General features: G+C 36.3%; 1 protein-coding gene across 1 annotated transcript in view; it reads right to left on the bottom strand.

Moving 5' to 3' along the window:
• The window catches only part of NBAS (neuroblastoma amplified sequence), a 162,236-nt gene that overhangs the window by 77,907 nt on the left and 59,190 nt on the right, over positions 1 to 25,139 (bottom strand). The window contains 8 exon segments of the mRNA XM_008641788.2: positions 4,740 to 4,877; positions 5,424 to 5,500; positions 10,537 to 10,660; positions 10,898 to 11,011; positions 11,603 to 11,770; positions 18,093 to 18,191; positions 19,542 to 19,699; positions 20,587 to 20,700. Coding sequence (XP_008640010.1) covers positions 4,740 to 4,877; positions 5,424 to 5,500; positions 10,537 to 10,660; positions 10,898 to 11,011; positions 11,603 to 11,770; positions 18,093 to 18,191; positions 19,542 to 19,699; positions 20,587 to 20,700 — 992 coding nt within the window.

The raw sequence follows: 25,139 nt of genomic DNA on the forward strand, positions 1-25,139 counted from the left end.
CTGCCAAAAGGAACTTGTTGGTTTTCACCATCACTAACCAAACAGAAAGAGGGGCTGAAGAGGAGACAAGGGATTGAATCAGGGCTTAAAAGAGATCAAGTTTTAAGTCAATCACAGCTAAACAATAAAGAGCACTACCATTTTACCATCTACAGCAGCAGCCTTAGTGCTAGCCACTGCATTTATGGATGAAAAGTTGAATGTCCAGACAGAATGAAACAAGACTGTCTGACAGAGTTTGTCAGTTTTGCATGTTGGTTATGTACAAAATCCAAACTGAGATTAAAAACCTATGTATTATTTCTTGTAGGCTGAAGTCATAATTTAGGAACCTGACAGGATATGCAAACCAATATGCAACTATTTAATGAGCATTCGATTCCCAATGACAGATTACCTCGTGTACAGACTTAATCTTTAGCTGCACTAGAGTGCCAGGTTAAAGCCATGAGACCTCATCTAGCATGGGTAATACATCTGTTATCAGATGCATCAGATCTGCCTCCCTCCCTCTTCCAGTATGTAGCCTTCTCACAAAATATTTATTTCCATTTCAAATCAAGCCTTAGTTTTCAACTATATTGAAACTATATATTCCCTATATTAGGAATATTACATAAAACCATAGCACATGGACCATAGCTGCGAGTTCTACTTCTCTGGATTAACATAACAGTATCTATAATTTATACCAACCTTATACAAACAAGCAACAGAACCATCTTGGGAGCCAGGTCAAGCCTGCAGAATGAAATCCTGGCAGACCAACAGAAATTTCCACACATTCAGTCCCAAGTTCAAAGCACTCTCTTTCGACCTAATTCTGCCTCTTGGAAATGTTGATAGAGGCTTTCCAAAGCAGCAAGCAACAGAAAAGGGAAGCAGATTAAGTGCACAGAGCACAAGTTCACTGTGTAAATGTACCCTGTTGCATAGTGGCTAAATATGTATCAGGCTAAATATATATCAGGCTACTTAACTTTGTGGGACTGAACTCCCAGCTTCTTCACCAACTCCAGGCTGCAACAAGAGAAGAATCACTAAGGAGAATCTCTGATCTTAAATTTCAACATATTGTCAGCTGCAATGCACAAAAGGACAGGAATGAAACTCATCTTCTTGAATGAAAAGTAACATGTAAGGGAAGAAAATAAAAAACTAAGAATTTTCTGCTAACAGCAACTTTCCTCATCTGCTATTAAGTGCAAAATTCCTGTTCCCCCTGCAACTCAGAGGTATTTGTTGTAACTGTTGTTTAATGCTTCAGGAAAAAGCTTGCCCCCTCAGCTGTGGTCAGTAAAATAATCCTCTTCAAAACAATAGAAACACCTCAGCAACAGATTAGCATGAGGACAGGAACATAACATTATAATTAACCTCAGGATAATTAAGCTTTTTCACTCCCTTATAGGGTTAACAGCTTATTCTGGTCAATTATCAGATCACCAGGGTAATACAAATGAGGAGGTAAGTTGCGAACAACAAGAATTACCCAGCAAATTTCTTGCTCAGCTGTACAGCTTTTCTTCTTGTTCATCAAGACTGGGAATTAGTGAGAGGTGAATCAGAGTGGCAGTGGGGCAAAAGCCTTGATGCTGTGCAAGCAAGGTTCAGCACCAGCCAAACCAGGCATATTACCAACCCTAACAGCCACAAATGCAAAAGCACAGCGACTGCAACAAAAAGTTAACTCCATCCCAGTCCAGCCCATTACAGACCTAAACCAAAAATAAATATAGGTCTTCAAAGGGCAATTAGTTTTCTCACACCAGTATACTCCACACACAGTCCATTTCTGGAAATTTTGTTCTATTCTTCTGACCTTTATCTGCAGTTTTCTTAGGTTGAAGAGTTCCTTTAACATATTCCTCAGGACAAGAGAGTAATATAGCTCAGATGCCCTCAACTGTGACTGTTATGTTTATGTTATCATAACAACTAAAATTTGAAGTTGTCTTGGGCACAAAATTAAAGCAGTACTTTACAGCCAAATCCCTTTGTTTGTCCTTAAAGCAAAGGAGTAACTTTATCAGAAACTGAAATTACAAAGCTGATTTCCTTTTGGACATCGACAGTACAAAAAATGATCATGAGAATTTCTGGCAATTTATGATTCTGGTTTGATGCACAGATATTAGGTGCCAGTATTTCAAATCACAATTAAAACAAACAAACAAAAAAATCAAGCCTTCATGCAACAGACCCAATCATTCCTTCGAAGTGTCTTTCTTGACTAACCAGCAAATCTCGAAAGTCTGTCCTAGTAAATGGAAGAGGAGCTCTCCTTCCATTCCCCATTATCCTTGTAACATTAAGGATATTTCCATTCTACCAACATTTCTCCTGTTGTGCCAGAGGTCCTCATGAACGCTTTTCAAACAATGTCATTTTAAAATGAGAAACACAGGAAGTGCAGACTTTTCCATGCTTCTATACAGTTTCTTATCAATTCAGCAAGGGTTTTCCAACAGTGCACTTGATTCACTGGACTAGAAAAATCATACCTACTGTGACTCAGGTGCCAGTAGGCAGACATAAATCCTCTATGATCTTGAGGATTCACCTTGTGAGCATTAATAGTTGAAGTGCCGGATTTACATCATTACTGACCATGTAAAGAGTGAGAACAGGGGAAAACAAGGATTGGCAATGCACCTTCACCCACAAAAATGCACTCAGATACCTTGTAAGAATAATGCACAGCTTTGAGGCAGTTAAAGGACTTAGGAACACACTTCTGCTTTCACAAACAGCCACAAGATAAACGTGATGCAAGACACCAGTGACATGAGTTGGAAGACAATCTACTATGGAATGACATCTCCAACTGACTGTGACATGCTCATGAAAGTTTGAGACCACTTTTCTTTTCCTTCCAAAGAACTCTTAGAAAATATAACCCTGTCCCACCAAACCCCTGGCTAAGTCTATTCCCATGGACAGAAACTAGAATGGCATTGATGAAACCAACTTGCAGGTGGACCTATTCTTTATTACCAGCATCTAAGATGTAAATTTAAACAAATGCCTGTTTTGCAGTATAAACCAATCATTTTACTCTGGTGTTCAGGGTTTTTGACCAAAAAAAAGCATGTTTATTTTGGTCAAAAGCATCTTGTTTCTATTTCTTGTTTTCTACTTCAGTGACATTCCTTCACTCAAAATACCCTTGGAATTAGTAACAATGAATCATAAATTAGTATTTACCTATGTTATTTTCTTACTGGCATCCAGGACAGTTTTTGTGGGTTTTTTTTTTTTTATTTTCCTTTTTTTTGGTGTGCTCTTCACTCAATCTTCTCATATAGTTGTTTTCAAAAGCTACTATTTAAGAGCAGCTTAAACATAGAACCTACTCTTTCTAGCAAACAACCTAGAATCCAGTATTTACCACAGTCACATACAGTATTTCACCAAGATGGAACTAAAGATTAGCCAAAGATCACATCACAGTTAAGAGACAAACTACATGGTGCCATTGATAAGACTTTGCTAATTAAATGGCAACTGGAGTAGAAATAGTTCAATCTAACATCTCTGTCCTCATTCTTTTAACTTATGCTTTCCAAAGCCTTCTTAGCTCTTCCTGCAGAATAGGACTGTTTGAAAAAGCTAAAGTAAGAAAAAAAAAAAAACAAAACACAAAAACCCATAAACCTTTTTCATCACAGTTGTCTTGAAGCAGGATGACTTACAGGCTCAAAGAAATCTGATTAACAAACATGAATTAATTCCTCCCAACCAACATATTTTGCAAGCCCCACAGTTGTTTTCCTTTAGCATCTAAGCAGAACACATTAAAATGCAAATCTCAGCAGAAAAAAGGAACATGGAAGGCTTCCTAATTGCAGGATTGGGCGAGTATCAAAAGAGGCTTTCTGCTGCAAATCAGGAGTTACTCTTAACACAGAAAGAAACAATTCTCCTCTCATGCCACAGTGGTGATTACTGGTCTTCCTTTTCAGGAAAGTTTTGACCAGAAGTGTTCTTTTAGCTATAATTGAGAGATTGGCAGAAAACCAAACAGACCAGAAAGCGTCTGCACAGGAGGAAGGAACTGGTGTAATTTCAAAAATGCTCTCTTGGAGCAGACAAGAGTTTTTATGCAGGTATCTCAGTAAGAATGGCAATTTGTGCCTTATTAAACTTTTGTATGTTACCTCTTCCATTTAGTATGGACTTCACCATGGAACTGCTTTAACCACTGGTGATGGAGAAGGGGCAATGCAGGGCCATTCCAAAACCAGAAACTTGTCAAAGGAAATAAAAAACATTCCTCAATGAAGGAGGATGAATTTTCAAAACACCATATGTAAACTGAAATACAATCCAACACACCCCAGGGGAGGCTATGGAAACTTTCAGAAAAGCACTGCTCTTGTTGAAATGGACTCTTCATTTTTCTTGGGAAGTACTGTATTGCCTTCTATACAGTATTGCAAGGTAACAGCATAGGCTATATTCATTACTGCTCAGTGCTTATAAGCTGCTTTGAAGACTGATATTGCTATTACCTAAAAATGACACTTGATATTGTGCTTCAAAAAATCTTCCACAAATTGTGAAGTACTTGTTTGTTCACAGCACTGTAGAAGAATAATTATGTGTAACCTAACAGGCTGCTCACAGTGTAAGTTAGATCAGCTCCTTAACAGGCTTAACTCATGTACTGGCTTTTTAGAATAGCTTTTATGCTGCAACATTAATGAATGTAGCTTTAAAAAGAAAAGAGTACTAACCCTGTAGATAGGGTGGCATTTGTTCATGGAACATGGTGCCAAACGAGCATAGATCTGCAGGCTATAGTAATAACTTGCCAGCTGGAGACATAATGCAGAATGTAAATGCTTTTCAAAGCATTTGTTGGCATCTACCACCTACAAGAAAGAGACCATTAATTTACATGAAAGAATTAGCAAGCATACAACATTAAGCGTACAAACTTTCTAAAAACCTACTTGCTGTCCTTTAGAAATAGCTCTGACTATGTTTTTCTGGCACAGAAGTAAATCAGTAACCTCCACACACAAAGATAATTCTACACTATGGTAGAATGGTGGTTTTTTTGCCCTTGCACAAACACCTAACCAAAATGATTTTCCAGCTACGCTACTGCTGCTTCTATACATGATTATTATCCACATTTCTGAGTTACATTAGAATTGTCAGTCTGGTGGCCCAACTTCTATGTTAAGTAAGAAAATGTGTCTTTTCACTAGTGCCATGCTCAACAGACCATCCAATGGCATTTGTTCAGTTTCCTTTAAATGCACGAACCTACTCTGTAAAAATGTGTAATAAAATGAATTCAAATACTTAAAATTTTAAAATCTTAAGGAAATGAATTTTTCTAATGGAATTTTGAAATGCTATGAATAGTCTTTCCTGGCAAAAACATGCAAACAAAGTCACTTTCAACATACCTGTGGCAGTGCAAGTAGATAGGCAAGAGACAAGGCCATATCCTTTGGTAAAGCATCACTTGCCAGTTGGAGCAGAACTGCAACACAGAGGGAGCAAACACAAAGTTTGGATTACTGACCCACTTGGCCTTGAGAGCTAGCAAATGAAATGTTTTCAAGGCAACTATATTTTATTTGACACTAGCTTGAAGCACTCCAGACATACTTAATTAAACACTAATCAGTGCAATCCAGAAAGAGATAATATATAATTAAACTGCAGAACAGTTTTACCTTAACGTTCAGGCAAAGAGTTTGATACATTAACCAAAGAAGAATGAGACTATGCAGTAACAGATGCTAAACAAAGCCCCCTGTACTGTTTTACAAGAAGTATTTTGCTTGTAAAATCAAGGAAGTAAGGTAACGTTGTAAGGATTCAATGATACCAAGTAAAGGAATGGTACAAAATGTATTCTCTTCAAGCCTGAACTCTGATTCCCTTATCACTGAACACAACAAACCGTGTTAAAAGCTTCTGCCTTAATTAAAAATAAAAACAAAAAGCCACAAGTGTCGTAAGAAACTCCAAAACCAGGTTCTGCCACATACTGCAAACAGAAGTATCAGCAGTACTACGGCAATTGAAATAAATTCATCAAAGGGTAAGTATTCTGATTATAAACACATACTTCTGGTAAAACTGACACAAAAATCACTTGCTTTTCCTACACTATAGACACCAAACTTGGGCAAGGAGTTGTTTCCATTGTTATAAATTACATTATTACTAATGTTATTAATAACAATATTGTTTCAACAAGAAGAAGCTATCTTCCAGCAATTTAGTTCTTTGTTTATTTCAAGGAAGTCCCAAACACCTGTATTCCCACATTACACAAACTCCTCTGTAGGCTGTGCTGGCAAAAACCCAATTACTTTACACACAGTCCCCCAGGGAATTCTTTGTTCCACGGAATGATTTATAAAAAGCTTGAATGACCAATTACAATTTTCAGATTATCATTAATTTGCCATCACCCTGAAGTGGATTTACATGCTGGCCCTCAGCCAGATAGAAACACTAAATTTCTATGTGACAAGCTATCACAGAGACTGCTACATAAACCTGTTCAACAGCACCTATCCTTTACGCTTCAAATGGCTTTTACTGTGCTTCAGACAGATTCTTGCTGCTGACAGATTGTTTCTGCTGCACTCTAAATATCCTGTATACTGTCCAAGCAAAGATAATAAGAACTCTAGAAATATCTAATATTAAAATCTCGATGAAAATTGCTAGCTCTCCTCTGAGCACAAGCAGTTACTTTACGTATTCTTACAACCACCTCTAGTTAAACAGAAAAAAAAATGGGAGGAGGAAAGGAAACATTTCAGCTCTGCTCTCTTTTTCCTTTCTTTGGAGAATTAATGTTAGCAAAAACCTCTTGAATACATAGTAAATTATGGGTTCTCTTCCAACTTAACATCCCCAACATGACAACTGCCACACTCACAAAAACTGATCTTCACCATTAGGACAGCAATCATTACAAAGAACACAGCACCAATAGAGGGCCAGAAAACAATATGATTATCTTCATGCTTTTGCATAAAGCTTGACACAACGGCATCCCACCTGCCAGAATGTACGTAAGAAGAAAGAACTGCCTCTGTTGTCACACCTACTGAGAGGAAAAAAAAAACCTCTGCACTGATCCAGTAAATTTTGTGCATGTTTGTGTGCTCATGGCAGGTTTTCATGTATCCATACTTAGTTGTCCACTTTACACACAAATATGTGTATACACAAAGACTAATATCATACAGCTTTCTGTCTCCCAGTGAAGCCCTACAAGAATCCTCTGCAGCCTAACAGCGCTGAGTTCAAATCATAGGCTCCAGACGTCAGAAGGATGCCATTCTACCCTGTCATATATCTTCACAAAATTTACAGGAACTTAATGTCATTTCAGACCACTGCCAAATCTGGAATTTGCCATAGGGATTAGGCATTACAGGGCTGGCAAACCAAGGAGGGCAGGCAGTGACAAGCAAAGTGCCAATGCTGCTGTCTCACTGCTGTCCCACAACCACGACTTTCTCAGGAAAACACAAAAATATTCTGATTTTACAAATATTTTTATTTCCTGTGCAGGTCTTTATGCCACAAGCCTGTTTGAGAGGCTAAGTAGAGAAAAAATGGCTTATTTGTGAAAATTGGAATTTCTCAATACCTAGAAAGTTTCAACTCACTTTCCATTGATTTTCCTCTGAAAAAAATGCAAAAACTCCTTTGAGTCTTCAATTGTTCATTTAGCCCATGATAAAATCTCAATAAACTTAGAAGTATATACTGCAGTTAAACAGACATATCTACAAGGAACTACAAAATCATGGGGAACATTAAAGTATTATTTGCTCTAAAACTCCTGAGGATTAATAGGTATGACTGACTGTCTTGGGTTTATTTTGAGTTTAGTGCCTAATCTGGTTACAAGGAAATACAGCCATCATTTCAAATCTCATCTTCAACTCCTGATCAATCCCTAAGGCCTATGAAGAAAGAAAACCACAGCTGAACAGAGATGCACAACACAGCCTCAGCCACACCAAGTCTGGGTGCACTATCAATGCACAGCTGAGGAAGAAGTGCTTTATGGGACCCAGGGAGATTGAGTACTACCATGTCACTTGAAAATACTCAGTCCACCTACATCATCCAGGTAGCAAGGACAAGAAAAGTCAAGGTGCAAGGCTTGTAACACTACCAAATCCACAAAAGCAGCAAAATATCTTGAGTTTTATCACAAAGGTTTTCAAGGCCAGACAGGATGGGGTTCTGAGTAACCTGGTCTAGTGGAAGGCATCCCTGCCCATGGCAGGGGGTTTAAACCAGGTGATATTTAAGGTCCCTTCCAACCCAAACCATTCTATGATTCTACAATGATGCACACTGTCCGTGGGGAAAGTGTTTAGCCGGTCTCTCACACTGCATGTGGCACCTGTTATAGGAAACAAGAGTTTGATGCCTATTCCAGCCTCTCCTAAGACAAAGTGCCAAGTACAACAAAGATTTCTTTGCTAAACTGCATCTCCCTTCAGGTTTTTCAGTTCTTCTGACAGAGCTGAAACCTGCTGCTGTAGCTGTCCTAGAAGACAGCTAAATGTAAACAGCTGGGATTCAAACTTGTCAGCAAAATCAACTGAAATCTGCTATGCTTGCAGTTACTAGACCAGTGCAGTAGCTGACACCTCATATTAACATTCAAGTTTCGTATGGCAAAATCCTCCCAAAAACATACAGGAAGCCTGAAAATTATAAAAATGCAGAATAATGCGTGGGATTCATATCTTCGTGATTTCTTAATATTAAATTTTAGCAGTGTGCTGTCAATATGCACATTTTCAAGCTCCACAACCCTGAAAGTGTTAACTCATCATAGGGACTTTCATAAGAATTGACAAAGCAAAGCTTTAAGAAAGGGGAACAGGTGGGATCCAATACCATTAATCCAGGGCTAAACACACTACAAATAGCAAATTATTAATCCATTTATTTACAGAAAGCTATGTTACACTTATGCTTAAGAACACTGTTTACTGACTACCAAAAGGTGTCATACAGCAGAACTGTTGAGTCCAGAATAAACACAGCCCATTTTTCCAGAGGAAAACACAGAACTCTGTTTCACAGCACAGTTGGAAGGACTCTTAAGTGAAATTCTGATTGACTATAGAATAAAAGTGGTGGAAGAGAAGTATTAAATGGCAAAAATATTACGCTGCACACTTAAGAGGAAGGAGACAGATCCTCAAAAACTGAAGCTAAAATCTAAAATTTCTTCTTCAAACAGGAAGTCCCCAACACTGAAATTTCCATCTCAAAAGCAGCCACTGAATTGTAAACAATCAGTTCCAGTTACTCAAGTTCGAGCAGGAACTATTACCAAAGATCTGCCAATTAAATCATTTTCCCTAAGAAAGCAATAAATACTTTTAAATCCTTGTGTCCCCCTCCTTTAAGACACAAGAATCGAAGTTAAAAGCCTATAGGCATCCAGCATGCAACAAATGAGATTTTAAGTACTGATTTAAAAGGATTTTTTTTGCATTAAAAGAGCATGAAAAGAATAAAACATGCACACATCCCCATTTATACAAGCTGCTGCTAACTTTTCTGATTCACAATGTTGTTATATTAGAACTACACAGGTTTTCTGTACAAATACCACATATCTCAAACTACTGAACCATATACTTGTAAGACAAATATTCTGGTTTTTACAAAACCGTTCAAGTAAGTGTGTGGCTTATGAAGAAAGTCTGACTTGAAACTTCTCTGACTTCTCATACTGCAAGTGATTTAATATACTCATTTTTCATGACAGACTTTATCACAGAGTGAAATATAATACATATATCTTCCTTTGAAAGACACTAACAGCATGTAAATATTTAAACAGTTCATTTCTTAAACCAGCGGGAGACATCCAAAAGGAAAGATAAACAACCACAGGTGGTTTTTGTGGTTTGTCTTTTTTTTTAAAAAGTGAAATTGCTTTAGTTAACAAATTATTAAATATAACCTGTAACACATAGACATTTCGGAAGAAGACAAAAAGTTCTAATGATTCCAAAAGCTGTAGTTAAGAATTAATTGGCAAATAAAATACTACAATGAGCCTGCAATGCTGAAACCTGGATACACAGTGGCACTGAATCTGACTGATTGAATGAATATGCAGGCACACAGAGAAATAACTAACATTGGCTTGCAAATTCCCATTACCTATACGTGGTAATATTCAGGAAACCTTCAACAATTCCTCCTGTCTTTGCCAAGCCCCAAATAATACTTTCTGCTAATTTAAAGACAACTTTCATTTTTCTAGTCTTTGCTGAGCAACTCGTCTTAAAAACACCAATTCCCTTGAAAACTCTGCAGCTACTTCTAAAAAGACTTCTTACCAACAAGAGCTGTTGAACCAGATCCCAATTCATGCAAAACACCCAGACCATACTTCAGATTGTTCTGTGCAATTCTCCACACTTAAACCCACCCACAGATACTTCTGTACTCACTACAGATAGTAAATACAGAAGTGAATAAATACATACAATATGTCCATACCTTCTGTAGTTGGAATTTGGTCTTTTCCTTCACCCCTTGTTTCTGTGAGTTTCCCTATCTTCAGCAACACTTCAGCAAAGCTTTGCGAAGAACTGTTCTGGTATGTTCCATAGCTGACTTCAGACTGGAAGTAAAAAGACAACTGAAATATGCACTCTGCACCCTGCATTTTTATATGGATCACTTTCATCACATGCAGTTGCCTACCTGAGTTCCTGCATTTGCTTTCCTTTATTTAATTCTGGATTTTTTTCCTACTATGGCACAAAATTTCAAGTCGTACATATAATCAAAAATCTGTATTTTTACTTGATTATAAGAACTTAACAAAAAACTGCAGAGTTCTGTAACTGTAACTTACTTCATCAACATATGGATCATCAATTAGAGACTCATAAAACGGATGACAGCCTTGTTTTTCCACACTAGCATTTCCTCCAGGCCCACCTTTTAATACATCTCCAAATTCTTGGCCCTGGGAAAAATAAGTATAGTTGAGCCTAGTTGTAAAAAACTCATAAAAATTCTGTAAACACTGTTCAGAAGAGAAACAACTGTACATGAAAATCATTGAATTCAATGGGGAGCAAGAAAGGAGTCATCTCACATACACCAGTTCTGAATGAAGGCTACAGTATTCTTAAAAAAGGAATCATGTTCAAAAGTAGTATCAGAAAAAACAGTATCACAAACATTATACAAAATTCACTGAAACAGAGAAAGTAGAAAAGAGAAACTGAAAAGGAACAGCTCTGAATACAAGATAACAGTATTTAAAGAGTAGGCTTTACTGTGCTTTATTCCCCAAAGTTTTAAAGTTCTACCAAATTTCGATTAGGCCTTCTTACACTACACTCGGAAAACAGGAGATAACAGACTAGAAAACAAGAAAACAGCTTTAGACCCCTTCCTTCATTGGGAATTGCTTGCAAACAATCCCATGATGTCTGTAGTTCATTTATTGATCTGAAGCCTTCAGTTACCAGGTCCTATAAAGGATCTGAGTTTTTATACTAATGTATCAACAAACGTGTAAACATCTGGAGACACATCAGCAATCCCTTACATGTAATGGTCGAAGATAAGATAATGATCTCTTCCACCACTGCCCATCACTGACAGCATGCAGCATGGCTTTGGTAGTCAGAGTTGTGTTGGACAACACCTTCATGGTTTTGGATGTTGTCCAGTACAACAAATCGATGGACTGGCCAGAGGAGACACTGGTTTCATCCTGCAACATATCCAACACACAGTGCAAGGGTTAGACTCCTGCTATAATTAGGTTAATGACTTAAAGCCAAACAAACTCAGGCGCACTATGTTAATAACACATTTGAATGATCATTAATTCAGGCAGCAGCTGCCAAAAATAAACAAAAGACAAACTAAAAGTGATTTAGGAGTTTCACTCTGAAGTAAGGGGTGTGATCAGCAGAACATTTTTCCCCTTACTCAGTTAGCACCCCTTGTTTCCACAGACAGCACTGATTTCAATTCCAAAATTTATAATGGCAATGTTCTACATAACTGTTGAATGTTTCCACTGAAAAATCACCTCTACAAATGTGGAGATCAAGTATACTGAAATTAATCTTTGATAATTCAGGAAAGCTGATACTAGAGACAATCTTGTATTTGTACAGAGATAGCATTAATTAATTTGAATTCCCAATAGGGGAAATGGTAGAGATATAAATATATGTGTCTAGACCAAGTAGTAAAAGCATCATCAAACTTTGAAATTCTGCAGCTGGCACAGAAAGTGCTGAAAACCACCAGCCTGAAAGACTGCAAGAACCCCAACCTATTCTCAATCAAAAACCTGCTCCTGCAACACATGCATGTCTATCTTCACTTAGTATGAACCCACATGTAACTCCATTCTTAAAAGTAGAGACTTGTTCCACAGATGGGGCTTTCTATACCAGCTTTGCCTCATGTAAAGCATTTAAATAATACCCAGAACATCCATGTTGTCTGATCTGTGCTATTCCAGTTCTCAAAGGTTTGTGTTAATTGCATGCTTTATAATGCTTGCACATTAGTCATAAATATATAATTAGCATACTAATGTAAACACACTGTTTTCACAACAGAAAACAAATATTTTCCTCCCCACAGCAAACTTTAACAGCTACATGTTTATCCCTAACAACTCTATTAATTTCTCCATACACTGAAGTATATTGAAATAGAAAAATTCTACATGTATAACTGTATGGGAAGTATTGGTTTACAACTTACTAAATCATGATAAAATTTCAAACATCAGAGCCAAAGGATGCCAAGTTATGCTGAAGAGAAATACATCCCACTGTAACCTCAGAGGAAAAAAAAACCTACCAGCTTCAATAAGGGAGAATTTCATGTAGACAACCTTACTGTCACTACTACTGCACTATAATGTGCAGTAAATTACTGCCTCAAGCTGACCACTGTAGTAGCAGGTTCATCTTAAGTCCTTCAGCATTTTCTTTCATCTTTTCTGAAATCATATTGTGCATTTCACAGATGCACCACTAACGAACCAACTGGCTAAACTAGGAATTTCGGCTCTTGCTTCACCAAATGAAGAAAGTGCATGCCAAGGACAACCTGTCAAAACTTTTGAAGCTCTGAAAAATTAAAATCTATTGAAAATCCTAGGTCTGGTGGCTTGGGGGAAGAATTTCTTGTTCATGTATTTTTTACATAAACCACTTTAAGTACTTAGTAAGAAGTATTACTTTTAGTAATTAGAAGAATTACTTTTGTAATTTATTTTAAATGTTACATATGGAATACTAATTCCTCTCTGCCACCGTTTTCAAGCAGATGCTGCAAGAGACCCAACAGATTTTTCATGGAGGAAAAATAAACCAAAACTACACCAAACCAAAACAGAACCAGAAAAAAAATTCCACCCAAGTTCTCAACCGCATTTGAGCAAAACACTTTTTTTAAATACCCCTCCTTCAGCAGTGTGAAAACTAATGAGCTAACTTGTATGCAGGTGTGAATGTTTATGGCACTACTGCTATCAGATAAACTCTATTGATTTTTGTTTTAAAAGGATTTGAACTCTTACAAGTAATAACAGTTTTTTCAGCACAAATAGAAATTCCATTTTCTGAAAAGCCATTCTACTTGGAGCAGCAACATGTCCAGGTTACAACTTTTTGCTATCCCAAATCAATCTCTCAAAAAAGAAGGCATTTCTTAAATAAGGTTGGAGATCTCATCTCAAGAAACAACTTTAATTGTATCTTCAGGAAGAACTGTTATTTTAGGAGTTCTGATGGGTGTTTGGGGGAAATTATTTTCTATTATTTCATCCTGACATCCTTTATAAAGTAAGCACTTCTGATTAAAATCAAAATAATAATAGCAACAACAACTTATTAAATAGCAGCCAAATTAGCAGATTAAAAATATGCTTTAATCTAAATGTATAAAAAAGACAGCCAACAAATTCTGAATTAACAAACTACTCTAAAATATATATATATTTATATATATACACACACCACATATTTATATACATACACCTTTGATCATACATACACATATATAATTCCCAACAGTCTAATTGGAGGACATATAACAAAGCCAATTGTTTTTTAGATAAGCTACACAAGAGACAGTAATAAATTAGAACACCTGCAGCATGGATTTTAGGATTGTTTTTGGGCTTTAATGGCAATTAGTCAAGGTGCAAGGATTAAAACATGCAAAACCCATACACTTTACATTTTAAGAATAATAACATATCAAGATTATGAAGGAAATGAAATGAGGTAGAACAGAGTCTGTTCAAAAACAGAGCATCATGCATTAGGTCTTCCTTTTCCCTTTTTGGTACTTCCATTGCCAAACAGGAATTTAAAATAGTCTCTTTAATGTAAGTATTCATGAAGAGTCTACATTTATGTTCTGTGCCTTGAAGGGTTTTATATTGGGGATTTTTAGGTTTTTTTTTTTCCAATGCCTGTTACAGCTATGAACCAGTCTAAGTGAAAATTCCAGCCCTGCAATGATAAACCAGACCTAAATGAGAGACTATGGAAAAGATTCAGCTCAAGATGACAACACAAATATTCAGGAGTCACTGAATTTCCAGGCTCTTATTAGGGCCATAACAACACTGGTAACAAAGAAGTAACCCAGCCTGAAACAGACAAAATGCATTTGATTCAGCTGCTGAAACACAGGCATCAATGATGACTGCCTGAGATATACAGCAGTAATTAAGACATCTGCTTAACACTTGCAGATCTGACAGAGAACTAGACATTTTGGGGCAGCAGCTAAAGGACAAGAGGATAACTAATCATGATTCTCTAATCATTTCTAACCAGCTGTGATAAAAATGTGTGACCTACCAATTTAATATAAACAAATGTTCTAAGAGATCCTGTCTTTTCCCAGATCTAGTGCTTGGGAAAACTGGAAAAACAAGACACTAATGCTGTGTTAATCACAAATTTTCTTTTCTTTAAGAAGCCTTTAAGAAAATCATCGTGTAATTTGAACATATTCTCCTCTAGAAATTACATCTGCTTTTCTATCAAGAGATCATTTTCAAAAAAATGGAAACTTAATTTCTCTTGGGTTTGATGTGCCACTTTACAGTAATTACGCTTTCATATTCAGATAGGTAAAAAATAATGATTTATAACAGACATAAACATATTTTAAGTACTATGCAGATTTAACAAAGTCAGAACACATTTACAAGGCAACTGATGAATGTTGTTTCTACTGCTTATACACAACACAGCATCTTATGACTAAGCATTTAATTTGAATTTAACAATTTTACCAGTAATATTCTGAAAGGCTTTTCACTAATCAAGAGCCTAATCTTCTCACCGAGATACTCTGCTTGAGAAGCAGAAGATTAGTTGTTTAGGCATTTGTAGCACACATAAGTAAAAAGGATGAGGATTGGTAAAACTTAACATTTTGCTTAAAAACAATCTGGTATGTTGGAATCATCATAGCTTCCAAAGGATAATTTCTCAAATGGACACCATGAGCTCAAACAAGAGTGACAAGCTGACACAAAGCTTTAGCTCCTATAAAATAATGATGTGCATCTTTATAACAGCATTCATAAATTTCTTTCAGAGTAGGACCACAAAAACTTGGAAAAAAGTTATGCTGAAGTCAACACGACAGCAGTAATAAATAATTTCTATGCAGTATATGTAGCCATCTGCTACCAAGATTTCTGCAAGTTTAGGGGAAAAAAATTTGGAGGAAAAACTGAATAAAAATGAAATTAGTTTAGAAATTTCTAGGGAAGAGTTCATCAAGAGAAAGCTGCTGAAAAAGTATGACCAGCTGGTGATGTTGGTTGTCATAAAGGAAGAAATGGTAGTGGAGACTAATGATTCAATGCTAGACAAAAGGAAGAGGGATAGAAAAAGGGTTGAAAAGCAAAACTGACATACTTACAGATAGGTATTTTGAATGCAACAGAAAAAGGGATGCCCAAACACATGTATGCCAGAACTTAATCAAGTCAAGACAAGAAAACTTACACTTAGAGCACCAATTTGAAAAGGTATCAAAAATTGAGAAAGAACAACATTTGTCAACTCCCTGAAAAAAGGATTCTGTAAGTTAATCAGGATGTAAGTGAAAATGAAAGGAGTACAATAAAAGGGAGAAAAATCTTGCAGTTTGTTTTTTTTTCTTTAAAGAAACTAAAATTCTGTGCAGGACAATGAAGGTGAACCACAGGGAATTAGATAACGTGTAACTATGGGGATTGGAGTTATGGGATTCAGTGAAGTCAGAGAAACTGACTTATTGAATATATTGCTTTTCTAACATTGCAAATGTCTGTAACAACAGAAGAGTTATACAGTGAGTAAATTTTTGGCTATGTTTCCTGTATTATTCCAAGAAATGAAAGAAGCTATAAATCCCTATTAAGTCAACTGGGAGAGAACAAAAAGAAAAAATTAGCAAATATACAGAACTTAATTTCCTAGTGTAGCAGTCTGAAACTCAACGTGCCAAAGAGCTGTATTAAACAAAGAAAGTAAACTCAATGCAGCAACACACAAACTTGCCAGATCAATTGTCTGCCTACTTCCAATTCTAAAGAGCAAACTGAAATGATAGAAAAGTTAATTAGTGAGTTTACTCAACTCTGATAAACCTTTGAATAAATTTCTGAAACATTTATATGCATGTCTAATTGTTCTGCCACAATGTAGTACTACAGCACATGAAAGGTGATGCATGACAAATTTTTATAGACATTAAAATACTGTAAACATATGCATCCACACCCATATCAATTTTATTAACACCTACTTAATAACTTCCTGCTCAGAGAGATGCATCTATGGATTTCCAGAAAATAAAAAGCATTTGTGCCAGTGAAAATGGACCTGTTCTTTACATGGATGATTCTGGCAGACACGTAAAATGTGTCCTCTGAGTACTGTTTACAGTGCTTTTTTACCTTCCAGCCATTTATTTTATATATATGCAAATACATATATATACCTGTATGTTTACATATGCATGTGTATATACAAGTATGTATACATACAAATACATATATATCTTTATACACACATAGACACATGTACATACATAAAAGCCATACACAAAATATAGACATATTCTCCAAGGAATGTATGGAACTCACATACCTTTCTCAAAAAGCCACCCTATGCAACATGAACCTTCTCTTTCTTTCTCTCCTTCCCTCTTTCCTTCTCTCTCCCACTCTTTTTTCCTCTCTTCTTTCCTGTATTTCTTTAAGGTTTTTGTCCCCCTCTCCCCACCCCTAGATCTACTTATCACCTACTTAATTAAACAAAAAACAAAGAAAAGAATAAATTAAATACAGATTTTTCCACTTCGAAGAGTGTAAAAAACACATTCCTTTTTTCATAAACAGGTAAATAATTACATCTTCTTTAAAGAGAGAAAAGCATTTGTAATTGTACATGTACAGATGTAAAATATTAGACATAAAAAGCAGAAAGAGTAATAGAAGACTTGTTTCCTGTTGTCCTGCCTGTGGAATACTCCATGTTCCTTCTGATCCTACACAAAAAATAATTTCACATGCAATATATGAACATTATTAAATGACAAGTCATAAACTTCATGATGCACAGAACTAAGGGTAAAAATAAGTTTAATTCAAAACATTTTTTAATTAAATATGTATTTCAGGTTTATTTTCAAATAGTTTGTTTTGCAACTGGGGCAGATCAAAAAAAAAAAAAAAACAAAACAGGCAAACTAATATAAATGACTATTTTAATGTAAGTTTTGTTGCACTTTTCCCGCCTCTGGGTTTATATTTTTTTTTCAGTGGTGCTAAGTCTGTGTAGGAAGAAGCAACTAAAGATCAGAACAAAGTATAAATACATAAGCAAAATTCCTAACTTCAAACAATCTAACAACAGAAAGGAGTGTATGTCTAATGTTGTCTATTTTACCTAGTAAGCAGACAGATGTTGCTAAAAACTCAAATTTGATTCTTCAGACTGATGTAGAACAAAGTCATTATTACTTTTAAAATTCACATTAAAACTTACCTCTGTATCCTTACTGATCAATGAAGAAGGCCCAGAGATATTCACATTCTCACCTCCTTCAGTAGGAAGAAACTGGTAATTCACAGCCTGAAGAAGAATCTACAAACACGAAATAAATGTTATCTTTTACCAGTCAAATAAGCAAATGTAAGAATTATGACTGATCTCATAGGAAACCAAAGAAACTCTGACATAAAGGCTTCCATGATAGAAAAACAAGAGTGCAGGAGAAGATGCAAAGCAGAAAACACAGCATCTCTGACATCCTCTCACTGTTGTAGTCACCAGACAAAATGACCTCCCCTTCTCCATGATTTTTGTGCAATATTTTTCACATAATCTAAGAACTTTTTTTTTCAATTTTATGTACCATGCTGTACGATGTAGGCTACAGACCTGTCACTAGAACATCCATTATCTGAACTGGGACTCCAAGGAATCAGGCAACTCCACAAAGGCAAGTGTGCCACAGGACAGTGCCTTTGTGAGCAGAAGTTCTGCACAGAACCTCCACCTTCACATGTTGCCTGTATTCTCACAGACATTGCTATTCAGGGGATTTTTTAAGGAAAAGGCTACACACTTGCAGCTGCCTTAATCAGACTGCACATGTGCTGTAGCTGTGGCTACCTTCCCCCCATTCTTCCGTTCTGTGTCCAAAGGCTTCTAAGATGTTTCTATTACACAATTATAAATCTAAGAACATCGTGAACTCTTAGACAACTAAGACAATTATGAACTCAAGTCATAGTATGTAGGCCAAGCCACAATTACAGTGAACAGAAATTTAACATTTTGACAACCTAAATTACTGCCCTTCAGTTTCAAATACAACTTTTGCTATGTCACCTTGACATAAGTTGTATTTAAATGCCACAATTATGTTCTCACACATATACTGCGATCAGCTCAACAGCTAAAACGTGATTCTGTGAAGTCAGTCATTGCAGAGTTAATAAAGATGGCTCAGACATAAAACCTGTTGTAATTGTTAAAACCATGACAGCATTGAAATCAATGAGAGAATAATTTCATTGCATATTGGGTAAAGATCACAAAAACCACAGAATAAATGTTTAATAGACATTTATGTGGGCATTTAATGAAATGGCATTACAAAGTATAAATACCTAGAAAATATTTTAAAATTTCATCAACTGCATTTGCAAAAAAAATGTTTAAATCAGGCAGTCAATAAAGAAATTAAAAGCACTAAAGATAGAAAACACAACTGCACTTCTACTTGAGAAACCAACTCATCACACAAAACTGCTTAGAAAGAGACTTCATCTGCTGAAATATGACAATGAAAGTAGAGAAGTAGAGCAGAACAAATATAAATATATTTGAAGGGGTAGAACTTAAGGGAAGAAACTTAAAAATGAGCACAAGTCCCCTTTACTTTGGTAAGCACGGAATTTTGATGAAAGAAGCGCCAGAAAGAGGTACCTGGATTTGCAATGAGCGGCTCACTGCCAGCAGTGCCTGTATGGCACTGGGGGGACAGTGTATCAGAGCAAAGGCCACGAGCTCCCGGCGCATCCCCAGATCCTGGTAGCCTTCGGACTGCCCAAGCTGACTGCACACTTCCCAGCTTTTAGAATAATCTTCAAGGGAACACAAAACACACTTCCTATGACAAGTGAAAGGAGATGCTGCCTAATTCTTATCAGATGAGATAAAGGAAGGCATGCGGCATTCTTGTGAAGACTTAACATCCCCTGAAAAAGGAACCATAAAGGCTCCATAGAACAGAGACAACTGTCTAAAGCTCCACTTTAGACTGACTGAATACATAAAAGACTAATTCTTATCATATTGTAGATAACAATATATTAGGCATCTATAAGCTTACATCCCATATTTTTACATATTACAATAAGAAAATAATCATTTATTTCAGAGCATGATATTGAATACCTTACTGGAGTGGCTGTAAAATACAAAGTATAAAATATATCACTTGATATATTAAAAAAAATCTTAATTTATCTTGCATTTTTCTCCCTCATTCTCAAAGCAGAGAAAAAGAGCCAAAGAAACAAATCCCATCTTCCTTAGTATCTTGACATATGTATTTCATTTACCTCCACTCATACTGTCACATACACAAATTATACAAATAGCACAAATATCTTAAGAGTTGTGATAGAAAGGTAGACTTCTAAAAGACCTGCACCTTCCTGCTAGCTGCAGTCACACAGTTTTACCTGTTTGAGAGGGACACAGTGTAGAAAGAAGTAGAAATTGTGGTTGCCAGAGGCATACAGAAAAGCCCCCTGAGGCTACACAACCAATAGTTCAGTACACACTTATTCCATGCAGTATTTGCTGTATGTGTCTCTATTCCATGTCAGTGCACTTCCACTAATGAGACGTAACTGCCATTTTAATGAAATGGTCCAATCTGAAGTACCACATCTCACAGTAAGGAGAGTCAGAACTCAGGTTTCCACCACCATCACCTCATGCAACCCCTGTTTATTCACTTCACCTGTGTCCATGAGCTCCTGGCAATGCATGCTAGCTGCTTTGTAGTCCTGGAAACTGAGAGCCTGTTCCACTAAAAGGATTAAAACTTGACCTTTTCTCTCCATCTGATCATCTCCTGTAAGAAAAATTCAGACATTTTGTAAGTTAATTGGAATTAATGGTCACCTTAAGCTTGCTACTTTATTTCTTAAGAATTAACTACATATCACAACATGAAAAGCCTCTCTTGAACCTGAAACAGAAATAAAATTCTCTGCTTTTTCCTGAAGGAAGCAGTAAAAGGAGTTTCGTATTTTAAAAAAACATTGGCACCATAGCTTGCTAAAAAAAAAAACCAAACAAAAACAATTAGCATGTCCTGTTAAAGTTAAAAAAAAAGGTTTTAAAAATTGTATTTATGTGATGGCCAAAGCATAGACCAAACTGATATTTAAGCTAAGTGACATATAAATCAAAATCCTGACATTGAAAAAAATAAAGTCTAGGTACTGTAATAGAAGGAAAAAAATTGAATTTTTTTTTTCTTATAATACACAAAGACTCAAACTGCCACTTCATGGCTCCAAATAATTCATGAGACGCAGAAAACATAAGCATTTAAAAATCCCTAACCTCACAAATTGAGTGAGTAGAACTGAAACTAATTTTTCCACACCATACATCCATTTCAGTCACCAGATCTTCTGGACAGTGCCTCTTCCACTAGTTATGAATCGAATCTTACAGTTCAGATACTATTGAAGCCTTCTGACTGAAGTTTCATCAAAGATCTTTGGAGAAAAACATCCTGACCTCAATTTTAATACATCAGCATTCACAGATGAAGATCTAATGAGATGGCTCATGTCCTTCTGAAAGCCAGTTATAGTCAATACAAATAACATTTATACCTGTCAACCTTCACTAGTCATCTGTATTTTTTTAAAAGCTTTTATTCAATTTAGAGTGAACAATTTGCTGGCACTAGTTTGTCCAGTCTTGTGCTCAAAATACTATGTATGTCCATGCACTGTATGAGAAGGTGACAAAACATACACAGGAAAAATAATCTATAAATTTTAATTTAGGAAAGAATTTTTAGAATGAAAATGAGTGGATTTTTTATATGCAAGCTTCTTGGTTGTGCTTCTCCTCTATTATTAAAAGCAATTTTATGCAGTCAGCGTTGTTACAGCCATTTGAAAAGGGCACTGGTTTATGAAACTCTATTACTACAACTTGTGAAATGCAAATATTTCAGAAGGTTAAACACATCCAGTTTCAAAAACCATTTAAAGAGTACACGTTCTTCAATTGTATAGCTGTTATTTTTAACTCCACTTTGCAGATCCATCATCACAGATAAAGCAAATTTCTTTTTAAAGCTTTCTCAAAAGTAAAGTTGTAGCAGTTGCACTACAATGACATTCAGGAAAGTGAAGTTACCGTAATTACTAAACTCAGTCAAGCCTCCCCTAATCCCAGCACATCACAACTAACTCAGCTGGGAGAACAGGCTGGCTTCCCATCATTTTATCTTTCAGCCTCCTGCTCAATATACTGCCAGCACACGATGTTGCAAATTAGTCACATTCAAGGCTCTCCCGTTGCAAAATTTTGCCCTCTGGAACCTGGGAACTTCTCATTTGGGCAAAAGCAATTACAGATGACAAAGAGCTGCTTCTATCCTCACAAGCTAAATGTGAACTGTCATTTCTCTGAGCGAGGGACATGTACTTGCCACTCATCTCCTGATGCCCACTTCACCCTGACAGCTTGACTTCTTACAGAGAGATCTGACTAAGCGGCAAACACAAAGAAAAGTCAAGAGAAACAATCAAACTATTACCCCTCAGATTTCAGATAGCCAAAATAATCACTGCTATTTATTCCCACTTAAAAACCAGTGGCACTGAAGAAAGAAAGGAAGAACACTTGGACCAAGGAATGGTTTCTTTAACTGTGCTTGACCAGTTGCATGGAGTCAAGTTCCCCATCACCAGTGCTTCAGCCAAGTATTTTTGATACAGTACAATACATCTCTGCATGTTTTACAAAAGCACAAGCATAAAATATAAGGATCACTTTCCTTCTAGTCCTTGGCTATAGCTGCTCATCATATCTCCACTCATTGATGCTTCCATTACCTTGGCACTCACTGTTATGGCACAGAACAACCACTGGCTTCAATGTTAGTGAATCCCTGCGTGAAGCCCTTTTTCACACACCTTTCATTAACCATGCAGTGACTGATAATGCTCACTGCTGCAGTTTAGTCATTGTCTTCTATTCAGACACGGAAAAAGTCACTGCTTCAGCTTTGTAACACATCATTTGATGATATTTCAATAATAAAGTCTTATAAAAGGGAAAGTTTTGAATTCTGAATTGTCTCCCTTGCCATTCTGACAGATATCCAAGACTCAAAACCAAGACAGGAATGACAAAACTCTTAAAATGGTGACCTGATTATATTACATGGTAATTCTGTTTCAAGCCTTAATGATAACACCGGACAGACTCAGATCAAATTTAGAAACTGGAGAGTGGAAGGGGATGAGGAAGGGAAGTGTATGCACACACAGGCCCAGGGAAGTGGAGGTATTTAAAAAGACATGGAGACATGGCACTCAGGGACACGGTTTAGTGGTGGACTTGGCAGTGCCAGGCTGATGGTTGGACTCAGTGCTCTGAAGAGATTTTAGAACCTAAATGATTCTGAGGTTCTAATGAAAATGACAAGAGAAAAAATATGAAAGCTCAGAAATACTTGAATTTTTTTTTCTTGAGAAGTAAAGGATATGCAAATACTTTTTTAAAGCTTGGATCCAATCTAGATTATATAAAGAAAAAAAAAAGCTTATTGAAACACCTTGCATAAGATGCATGCTATTTGTGAGTGGATGAAATAACATTATCCTGAATGAAATCATGCAATTGAAACTTAAAAGTCAAATGATACCAACACTGTACATACACTTCAGAAATTCCATGTCGCCCACATTTAGGAAATCTGGCAGATCAGAAGCCATCTACATGGTTAATTCCAAATGCAAGAAAGTCAGTGTTACGAAAGACGGATTTCAAAATTAAGCTTTAACTAAGAAATGTGAGCGAAGTTTAAAGCTACTAGAATTTGCTTATAGATATTAAAATTAAATAAATTACAACAAAAGTTGTGAGAAAAGAGAATAATGGAAACATTTCCAGAGAGCCTGAAAAAGGAAATAAGGACCAACACTCACTAGGTCTGTTTGATGTACACTAAGAGAAGAGAAGACGCTCCTAATTTCTGATACAGAAGCTTTTTTCCCTACTTTTTTTGCACACATCTACTCAAGTAATTGCATAAAGTGAGTTCTTTACACCCTTTCTTAACACAGAGCATGAATTAAGTGAGGATTGTGAGACACAGCACAGCTCCAGCTCCCTGAGCAGGTGCAGATTTTCTGGCTGTCATGCTGAGCACATTCTCCCTCACTTACTTTACCCATCTGTGAAATTAAGGTAACACTTGTGTGCTTACTTTACAGAGGTAGTGACATGAGGTTTAAGTAGAGTCCACTGTAATTAATCAAATATTTAAAGCAATTAAGAAGCTAGCTGATATATCATTACCTAAGCAAGATTTTAACTTTGATAAATATGAATAATGAATATTACTCACTTTCAGTGCTGTTCTCTAAGCAAACTGTATTCAGAGTACACAGCTCACAAAGCTCTTTAACAATGACTCTGTGCAATCTACCCTTGAATCCACAAAAAATGCATTCTTCCAAAATTTAAATTAAAATATATATGTTCTTAGGATTTTATAGGCTGGCTATATATTACATATAATAAAACATAGCATATGCTTCATGTTCTATATACACACAAATGTAAAAAGTTTATATAGACATGGACAGATGTAGCGAGAAGGTCTTTCCCCATCAGTAATTATACAGGGTGGGGTGGCAGGGGAAACAAAGAGGGGAAAATACTGAAACAAATTCCTCCACTGAGCAGACAAAGTGCAAAAAAACACTCTACAAAGTGGATTTGGAACAGAAGGGACCACAACTTCAAGCATGCACAACCAATACCAGTAAGTATGTTCCACAGGACAAAATCAGAACTTCTTACACAGCAAAGGTGGCTCATAAATCAGGGTAATTGTGTAAGTAGTGAAAACCAATTAAGGACAAAAATCAAATCTTTATCCCAGCAGCACTTTATCTAATTCTTCATTAAACAAGTCCATAAAGTTCAATCACCTTTTTCAATATCTAGATCCATCCAAAAATATCTCAGTAAGACCACCTGCTTTCATCATAAGCTCTTAGAAATCACAATACCCTGTCCCAGTAGTTTTACACCTGCAAACAAAGACTATCCACACTAGAACTGCAAGAAGGCTTTCCTTTTCTAATATTAAGTTTAAAATAAAATATACTAATTCAAAAATCTTAGAATCTGTATGCATAAGCTGCCCTTTTGTCTGTAAACTGATTTGTGCAATAATACTAGTGTTTGTTATCACACTTTTGATATGGCTACCAAGTCCTAAAATAACTCTTCATGATATTAAAAACA

Source organism: Corvus brachyrhynchos, unplaced genomic scaffold (genome assembly GCF_000691975.1).
Source record: "Corvus brachyrhynchos isolate BGI_N302 unplaced genomic scaffold, ASM69197v1 scaffold116, whole genome shotgun sequence".
In the NCBI taxonomy this organism is placed as follows: Eukaryota; Metazoa; Chordata; class Aves; order Passeriformes; family Corvidae; genus Corvus; species Corvus brachyrhynchos.